The sequence below is a fragment of the Manacus vitellinus genome, unplaced genomic scaffold (assembly GCF_001715985.3).
Source record: "Manacus vitellinus isolate BGI_N305 unplaced genomic scaffold, ASM171598v3 scaffold_0_pilon, whole genome shotgun sequence".
NCBI lineage: Eukaryota > Metazoa > Chordata > Aves > Passeriformes > Pipridae > Manacus > Manacus vitellinus.
The window spans coordinates 5,234,256-5,243,896 of record NW_021938789.1 but is presented as its reverse complement, the minus strand read 5'-3'; the positions used below and the strand labels follow the sequence as shown (position 1 = coordinate 5,243,896).

The window sequence follows — 9,641 nt, the reverse complement described above, 5'->3', positions numbered from 1 at the left end:
ATTGAACTTCCACTTTCCATGGCTGAGTGAGTCCTCAGATAGACAGCATTCAAGTTGCAGAAGGTCACTGCTCAGTTAAATGGGGGCACAACTGATAGCAAAAAATATTCATTATAACCCGTCCAAGCATTGTCCAGCTGACTGGCACAGCAGAATGGGACTCAGCTGAGGCTGACACTTGTGGGAGACCTGCTAAGGTGCCACCAACTTCTCATATAGACAAATACCAAGAAACAACAACGCAAACCCTTCTTTTCTTGACAGGTAACTTTATTAATAATGGTCTTGGATCTGTCGCACCTACCAGGTGCCAGTCTTTTTTCACACTTTGCAAGAATTTTCTGAAGAATAAACTAGAAAGGCATAAAGTTAACTGAAGCTACTAAGACACACATTTGAAGGTGGGTCTATTTTGGGACTTTTGTTTTTGTGTTTTTGTTTTTTTTTTAACAGAAGTTTCCATGAATGTGTGTCAAAAAACTTAAATACATTGAGAAATACAGTAGAAAGACTATATTTACAGTCAATTATAATGGGCACTGCCAACATATCCAATAACAAAAATAAAACAAAACCTTTTTTTTCATGTTTCGTTCATGCTTTTTTCACAGAGATTTTTTTTAAATATGATTTTGTTTTTTAAAAAATACAAGAAGGAAATAATTACATTCTTCATATGAGAACATTATCTTACAACATACACCCTGGGCCAATTAATTTGAAAGTGTCTAACAAAACTTGATACTAAATTAATATTCTCCATTTGAAAAACCAAATTGCCACAATCATCTCATTAAAAAAAACACCTTTGATCCCCCGAAGTTATGATGTTTTTTTTTTAATTATTAAAAAAAGAATTACCCATTAAAAAAATAATTAAAAGCACCTGGTACAGTAACAGGTGTTTGGTGAGGAAGCACGAGTGTAACGTTTTCTTAAAAGACATAGAAATGGTTCAAAACATGAGAGTTTTCCTTTAAAACAAAAGTCATGCTGCTCTATGGCTGAGTTTGCCTGGTGATCCTGAAATCTAAAAACGGTGAAAATACAAGCCCTGTTGCTCTTTATAAAAAAATTGTGCAGCAATAGTACTATTCAAGACAACAGAGTACATTTCACAGCACCGAACGTGGTCTATAGACCTTGGTTATTTCCCAAGGTTTTTGGCTTTCCTCCTTTCAAAACCTTGGCCATTATATAGAATACACTAATGCAAATTGCAGTGGTACCAATGCACTTATACAACAGAGACATACAATTACAGCATGTGCCAGGCTGGGGGCAGTGGTGGCTTTATGGAGCCTTTGCTGGAGGAAGAGCGAAAGATGCTTAATTTTGCTGTCAGCCCCTGCTGCAGCAGGCCTTGTTGGTGCCGAGGGTGCTATGGGTGCTGAGGGTAACCTGCACCTCTGGCAGAGCTGAAGGCTGCACCACCAGGGCTGGGGTTGTGTGCACAGCCCCAGCACCACACCATTCTGTCTGCTTGGGCAGAAATGTGCACACGTTTATCTCAGGCATAGATTCCTTGTCCTTGCCAAGGAATTATTTTTTTTTTTCCCCATGGGATATAGGGGATGGAAAATAAAATACCAATTTTGGGTAAACAAGACAAAGTGATTTGGCTTTTGACTACTCTGCATTACTTGATGCGGGACCACTTCTTAATGGCAACTGTTACATCATTGCAAACGTTGACTAGAAGCCTAATTTGCATTATAAATATGTACAGATATAAATTAAATATTTATTGCAATATACAAATAAATAACTTAATTTGAAATAAAAAGCCTAAATGAACTTACTTTTGCTTCAAATTGTTTCTGCTATTATTTGTGGGAATTTGATGCTGTTTAGTCCATAGTCATACAGCATAGAATGTGCCCTCTACTTATAGAGTTAGTAAGTAGATGACCTAAAATAGTAATAAGTTGTGTTTTCAGTGAAAACCTGACATTTGCTTTCCTACTGTATCTGCATTCCTGCAGCACTTTGTACAAAGCATAGTCCCAAGAGGCAAAAAGCCTTTTTTCATGCTGGGCCCCATTTCTATGCTGCTAAAGTCAGTGGGATCCCTGTCACTAATTGCATTTGGGAGCAGGACACAGCCCTATCTCCTGTCTGCTATCAGGTCTTTTTGAAAGCTTTGTGTCTTCAAATCCCACCAACTCCTGCAGGAAGTTCTCTGGCATCCAGCTCAGCTGAGAATCCCAGTGTATGCTTCATGAGTTGCACACACCCTTTCCTAAAGGTAAGAGATAATCTATAGGTGTGGCCATAAAGGGATGTGATCCTTGATAACTGCTGTCTTGCCAACTTCTGTGATTTTAATTGCAGTCTTAACTAACTATCAACACTCCAGCCCTAATATCTGTGATTATCTCAAAATATGAGTAGTATTTTAATTTTTTTAATTAAAGTAATTTTCTAATCCTCAGTTGAGGAGGAAAAAAATCTTGAGAGTAAGACTGAAGACTCTCCAAAGGCTTAAAAAAAACACAGAGAAAAACTTAAAACAGGCCATCTTATTATACAATTTCCCTTCTCCTGATTTTTTAAAACCAAACTTGAGATTTTGAAGGACTTCAGCTGGCAATTTACTGCATATAATTTCTCAGGAGTGACATGGATGGAGACAAAGAAAACCAGATTTTTATAATTTTACAGACTAAAATGCAAGATGCTGTTTCCTAGTAAACAGAAATGGATTCATGTCTGAGAAAATCCCCAATTCTTTGTAAAATTGTTTATAAAAGAGTCTGAAAATTATCACCTTTTCAGTCCATCTTCCTCAAAAATAATAGCTGAGGTCTGAAAAGACGAAGGAAACTAAGTACAGCAGTGTTCTATAACTCAAGTTTAACAATACTATATTATAAAAAACAAAACAAGACTGACTGCATAAGTTATTCTGAGTTGCCATTATCTGTTGAGAATTATTTTCAATTATTTTTTTCTTTTTCAAAAAGCATAGAAAAGAAGCAGTATCTAAAAATACCTGTTTGCCTTTTAAAAAAATCAAGAACGAGTCATAGTTCAAGAACGTGACCTTTGAAAACGACTGGTGCTTCAAAACATTAATAAAAAGAACGTACAAAAAAGCATTTTTCTTCCCAAGTTTGGCAGCGTTTTATCTCCCAATGACAAAATCATCTGTCTAAAAAGTATCCCAAAAATGCCTCACAGCTGAGTCGTGTCATCCCGCGGTCTTGCACCGGCGCGGAGGATGGTGGCACTGCAGCGCTCCCGCGTTCTCAGCCGAGCAAGCCTCGCTGCTGCTGTGATTGCATTTCTTCAGTTTTCTTTTGCCACGTGAACAGCAAAGCGACTGCTAGTGAGTAAGAGCTTACTCCGTGTCAGACCTCAGAAGTCAGTTTTAACCTGTAAGAGTTAACGATTTCACGCTGGTCTTTAGGCACCATCTTCGTTCAGGTGGTCTGATGTGATAGAATTAACACTGCTGGTCTGTGCTGTTTCAGCAAAGTAAACTTTCAACTGTGACTTTTTAATTACTATGGTTGGTTTGGGTTTTTTTTGGTTTTCATTTTCTTTACCAGTGAAGTTGGAAATAAGGAGTTACAGCTAATAAAAAGGGGCACACGTAGTTACACAGCAATACAGTAGAGGGAATACAGGCGAATTAGCGCCAAGCTACCATTAACTTAACAGAATTATAAAACTTGCTATGTTGTATCGCTTGAAATGACCTTTCAGATGAGTCTTTTGCAGCCTATGTCTTGGTCTGTAATAGGTAAGGCCTTTATGGAAAGTGAGTGGTTTTGCTACGTTTATGTTCCATTTTTCATCTCCCATTCCTGGAAAGAGGGGGAAAAAAAAGATACAGAAAATGTTAAAGAAATCAGGATATTTCACTGATGTCATTGGATCTGCTAAGCCACAGTTGAGGTCAATGACAGTTTTTCCATTAACTATGCTGGATCCAGCCCGCAAATTAGGGAATGCTAAGAAGCATGTCCTGATAGTGTCTGTGCACAGCTTCCACCCCTCCGCAACTATATACAGCAACTTTAGCCATGTTTGTTTTCTGCAAGGGGTACTTCTGGAGCAATTTGCACCCCACAGTTGGTGTAAAGCACTCAGCTAAGGGAGAGGCTGATTTAAGCAAGCAGGGCTCTCTAACTCATTTGCATGAGACAGCAGGAAGCCCTCAATATCTCTCAGAGCTGATACCAAGTGACTGCTTTACTGCTCTTCAATTTTTTTATTATGAAATTCATGGCAGACACATATTTCCATGGCTAAAAAGAGCTACTTACTGAGGCAGAGACCAACAGGCAGGGTAAAGAAAAACAAGTCAGCCTGCATTGCATTTGTTTCCCTTATACATAATCCAAATTGAGCTATTGCTTGGCAAGTTGAAGAAATCATTTTGCCTATCTGTACCTCAGTTTCTCTACCTGTTAGCTGGGAACAAGGACACCTACCAACCACAGCAAAACATGTAAACTATAAAGCTTTCATTTATATGTCTCAGAGCAAGGTACTGCCATTTATTCTGCCACATAAGTGGTTATAGCTAAACACCCAGTTAAATAAAACTTGTGGCTATCCAGTGACACCTCAGTATTTCCTAACAGTACTTGGGAGCAGAAGAGCTGAAGAGGGATGGGCTCAGCTTAGGACATCCACACTGTACCTACTCCCTGAATCACACTCTCACAGCCATCAGGAACTAATGAAGATCTGCAGGAGGTGCCTCTGGCTCAAGCAATCCCCATGGATCAACCAACCGTCCAGCTGCTCCTCACCAGGAAGGCCCAGGGGACTGCAGATTCCTCCCCAACCCATCTACTCTGCAGAGACACTCTGCAGGCAGCCTGCTGACTTGGCTCCCAACCTGAATTCCTGAATTTAACACTCATTCCACAACATTCAAGAGCTCTGGCTGAAAACCATTACTTATGCATGTAGATTGCTGTTTCTGCTGCTGAAAGCAATAAGAGCATTAGTTTGGCTAAACAGCTGCATGACCATGACACCTCTTCAACTGTTGTAAAACAACAAAAAAGATCACAGTTGGTGGTTGCTTTAGCAATATGAAGGAAAAAAAAAATTGTGAGTTTGAAGCAGGTAGAGAATAACTTCTTTTGTTTCCAAACTTGTGGGGTTTCTTTCCTTCATTTAAATGCTGCTTTTATTAAAAGACAATATATTTTAAATATTCAGTTTTACTTTTTCAAATTATGGTAAATCTAAATTTAAAACACAGTGTTGATAAAAACAAGATTACTTTGAAAAGCCTATTAAATATATATTAAGCCTTGAAAACAGAAGTGTCTTTTGCAGGTGCAAAAGGAACTTCTTCTTTGTTTCCATTGGTCCAGCAGATTCACACCAATGAAAGAATGTTTAGGTCAACACTGACACCCTGACTGGGAGCTGGGAAACTGGGAGAGCTCCTTTTCTTCTCCAGTCCCTGAACACAAACAAAAGTAAGCTGCTGACATTCACCAGCCCACCAGTTTTGAAAACAAAACAGAAATAATAAATTCGGTTTTCTTGTTTTACATAACAGTTTAGTTTTAGAAATTAAATTGATATGTGAAATGTTTAAATAACTGTTTTTCTTGTACACAAGGATATTTGGATCATTTTACTTCTCTAGGAATGCTAATGCAGAATATTGTTTTCCATATTTTAATACAGTCTCCACTTCCAGCCAAGTACAGATTAACAAAATTGCAATTAAAATGCCTTCTGGCTTCTTACAAATATGCATAATTACGTTCTAAAAAAAATGTAAGGATACTTACAAACAGAAAAGTTAAAAAATCCAAATATAGGTATGCGTATATGTGCACAAGTATACTGTATGTCCTAAACAGTCGATGCCCAAATTCCTGTCAGTTCTTAGATTTAACACTAGATCTGTCTTACTGCTTCTCTCTGTATTTTCTTCTCATGTCAGTGCATCTGAGAGGAGAAAGCTTTTGGTGACACAGCTCCCAAACCTGCTGTCCCAGCAGGGAGACACAGGGTGCTGCTGGTTCGTGAGCAATAGCAGTGACACAAGGGTGGCTGGTGACAGGCTCAGCATCCTCCGTGCAAGGAAGGGGCAGGAAGGGAGGCATTCAGTGCATTCAAATACATACCAGGGGAAGAAAACCCCCCATAATCTGACATTTTGAACGCTTATACAACTCCCTCATAACACCGGGAGATGTGCCGGGGCTGAAGATGCAAGCGCAAGCACAGATGTGAAATCCGTTTCGCTCCCACATACTGCACTGACATCCATGCGTGGAGAGCCAAGTTCTGCTCTGGGATACTCACGTGTGACGCCCTTCCCTTAGCCACATCTATAAGGCCTGGGCTCACTCGTAACTGCAAAAGGCCAAAAGAATTGAAAGCCAAATTCCACCCCCGCACATGTACAGCTGCCACCCCTGAAAGTGGGGCGTGCTGCAGATCCATACCTGATAGCAGGCTTTGGCTGCAGCTCCTGCCAATGGGCTGAGTACAGCTTGAGTTGCACTATCTAATTCAGCAAAATTTCACTCTTAATATTCAGTGCCTGAGTTTTTAGGAAAAAGCTGTCAAAGCTGAATTGGATACTTTGAGTTGTTTTTCCCAGCATGGGAAATATGCTTAGTTGCTCCATATCCTTTTTGATTATCCTAATTCTATATCCAAGATTCCTCTACCAAAGAGCTTGACCAGCTTGTTGTGCCATCCAAAGTACAGCGACATGAAACAATGCGGCAGTGTTTTTCCTGTATGGTATATGCTGAGCATAGAAAATGTACTACAGCTGGAAGGTATCCTTTACACCAGAAATGTTTAGGTTTTTATACTGCTCTGATTCCTCCAGCTGTAACGATTAGATGGCTGGATTTAATGTGCCCATCCAGCACAAATCCACGCTCCCGTTTGTGAGGACTGTGCTCTGCTAGACCACATTCCCTGAGTAATGCTGCGCTAACATCCACATCTAAGAACAAGTGTACAGTTAGAGATGATATCTTTATGAGACAGATTAGGGTATAATTGAAATATACAGATAAGCTTTAGAGCACATAAATCCTTCTTCAGGTTTGAAACACAAGCAGAAAACTTCAAAGTTAAAAACTGAACTGAAACCTATTGCAGCAAGTATAATTATCCTTTGTTGAATTTAAATGAATCAGGCTAACTGGCAGAACAAAGCAGTTGATGTCCATGGAAGGTGGTAGAAGGAAGGTGAGAAAGTTCTCTCATAAGCTGTAGCAGGAGAAATAATTCTATTATAATAATTTAATAATAAAATAATTTGTTGAGATGCTGATTTTTCAGTATCTATTCCGTTTAGGTGCCCAGCGCATGCTCAGACACTACAGATGTATATAATCCATGAATACATGTAACAAAAGTTACTTGAAGAAATCCAAATACAGAAGACATCAATGTTTTGAAAAAAAAAATAGCCTGCACGAAAGACAAGTGTTTATGATTATCATTTTTTCTAATCACAATTAGAAAAAATCAACAAAAGCCTGGGTCCAACGCTATTACTGTCACCTTTGGTTATGTGCTGCCCACATGCTTATGCTGCTAGCAAATTTAGCCCACAAGAATGGTCATACAAATCCCATTTCAACTAAAAAACAGAAGTTAGAAAACTAAGAATACAAGAGAGCTGCAAATTTCAATCTGGTACTTGTGAGACTAAAATTAATTCCGCTTCTACTTTAAATGTACATTAAGAGTAGATACTTGCACAACACATTGTTGATTATTATAATGTACAGCTATTCTGTTCTTGCACTGTCTGGCAAAGATCAGACCCAATCATGTGTTATTTCCAATCACTTACTATAACAGAGCCCTTTTAACCACTTCTCTGCTATACAGATTAGTGGACAGATAGACTGTCTACACCACAGACCACTTAACCTTGCATGTAAAATCAATAAAGGAACAGAGAAAAACATGTAATGAGAGTTGAGTCAAATCTGTCTCCCAAACTACTTACCAATTCTTCTGCAAAAGATTCCCCCAAATCAGCAGTATTTATGTAGTAATACCAATAATTTAGACATTCTCTTAAGGCTAAATAAGACTTTTAAAGAAGGTATGAGAAAGCACAGAAAAAGAAAATTAGACATCAGCCTTCTCACCTTTGCTTTCCGAAGGACGTGGCCTCGACACGGAGAATTGTTTGATGAGGGAGGTCGCTTCAGAGCTGCTGCACTGTTCACAGGTATTGAGCACTCAGTATCACTGGTATCACAGCTGGAGATTGGAGAGTTTTCCAAAGTTCGGTGCTTGAAAATTGGAGACTAATGAAGAGTGAAAAGCTTATATTGAGTTTCCTCCAAATAGTCACATGGGCAACATTTTCTATCTAGATTTAGAACTGCAGATCTTTTTTTTAAAGAAAACATATTCACAATAATGATGGGTAAATGAAAAGAGATTAGAAAAAAAGAAACAAAACAATATGTGTGTGTGTGTGTGTGTGTGTGTGTTCTGTGATGAAAACTGAAGTTTCTTTTCTTTCATTAAACAACTATGGGTCATCCAGAGGAATTGACTCATCCCTCTCTGATCCTTCTGATGGCTGCTTTGGACACAGATCTATAGAACAAGCTGGGATTGCCGAACTCCATTGTGAACATGTGAAATGCAGCCCTTACAAAGGGTGGCAGCGACTGACAGGAGACCAGCACAAGTAGGTCTCCATCACTGCACGATGACTTTGTGCATTTAAATCTCCCTGGGATGGAGCAATGTCTCAGTTCCTCCACTTTTACAACCACTGAGAGCATCAAGGCATCAGCTTTTGCACATTATCCTAACACATACTGCCTGTGATTCCCATGTCTACCTGCTCCCTGTTGCCGTAGAAAATGTAACTAATACAGAAAGCCATTTAATTCTGCTCTTATTTCTTGGGCTTAAAAAACCACTAAAAAACTCAGTTCCCACTCATTTCTGCTGGAACTGAGAAGGCAGAGCACTCCCAGCCCATGATTGTGGGATTTTCATATTTAATGTGTTTGCATACCTGTGGGCTTGATGTTCCTGATTTTGGCTCAATAGCTAAGCCCAGTGTGATGCCACCAGCCAAGGCTTTCTTTAGGCTCTCCTTCACCTCAGTCAGTTCTAGCTCCAGGTTTACACGCTCAGCCTCCTTCTGCTTACACTCCTCTTCCAACTTCTTTAACTTGTCTTCAAGAATCACTTGGGTCTTCCTGCCTGTCATCCACAGCAATTTTATTATTTCAATAAGAAGCTTAAATTTACACTTACAGAAATTACTTTCTTTCTAAAAAGTAAGGAACGATGTCTCCACATATCAGTGTTGTCACAATAAAACTATGTACTTTACCTACAACACTTTTCACGTAAAAGGTTTAGCAACATAAATGCCTTCTTTCAGGTGCCTTTCCTATACTTTTAGTCTAGTTTCAAATCAGTATTTGTTTTGCTACTTTTCTGTATCATGAAAATATAATTAGCCAGTCACAATAAAATTATTCCCGTGTTCTGCTTGTCTGAACTCCCCATCCGTACCATTTGATAGGTAGGTATACATATACACACACATATACAAAATAAATATACACATATATTTTTATTTTTTACATTTTCTACCTATATAGAAAGCAAATATAAACCTTAAAGAGTATTGCTTAACATCA

At 38.8% G+C, this 9,641-nt stretch overlaps 1 protein-coding gene across 4 annotated transcripts in view; it reads right to left on the bottom strand.

Moving 5' to 3' along the window:
- Nucleotides 1–249: 249 nt before the first annotated feature.
- Nucleotides 250–9,641, bottom strand: part of AFAP1 (actin filament associated protein 1) — a 65,751-nt gene continuing 56,359 nt past the window's right edge. For 2 of the 4 annotated variants that reach the window (XM_029961947.1, XM_029961951.1), the window contains 4 exons: nucleotides 9,005–9,195; nucleotides 8,115–8,276; nucleotides 6,292–6,342; nucleotides 250–3,812 (listed from right to left, as the gene is read on the bottom strand). In XM_029961947.1, coding sequence (XP_029817807.1) covers nucleotides 3,786–3,812; nucleotides 6,292–6,342; nucleotides 8,115–8,276; nucleotides 9,005–9,195 — 431 coding nt within the window. In that variant the 3' untranslated portion in view covers nucleotides 250–3,785. The remainder of the gene's footprint in view (nucleotides 3,813–6,291; nucleotides 6,343–8,114; nucleotides 8,277–9,004; nucleotides 9,196–9,641) is intronic. The other 2 variants (XM_029961950.1, XM_029961953.1) reach the window with 1 other exon arrangement.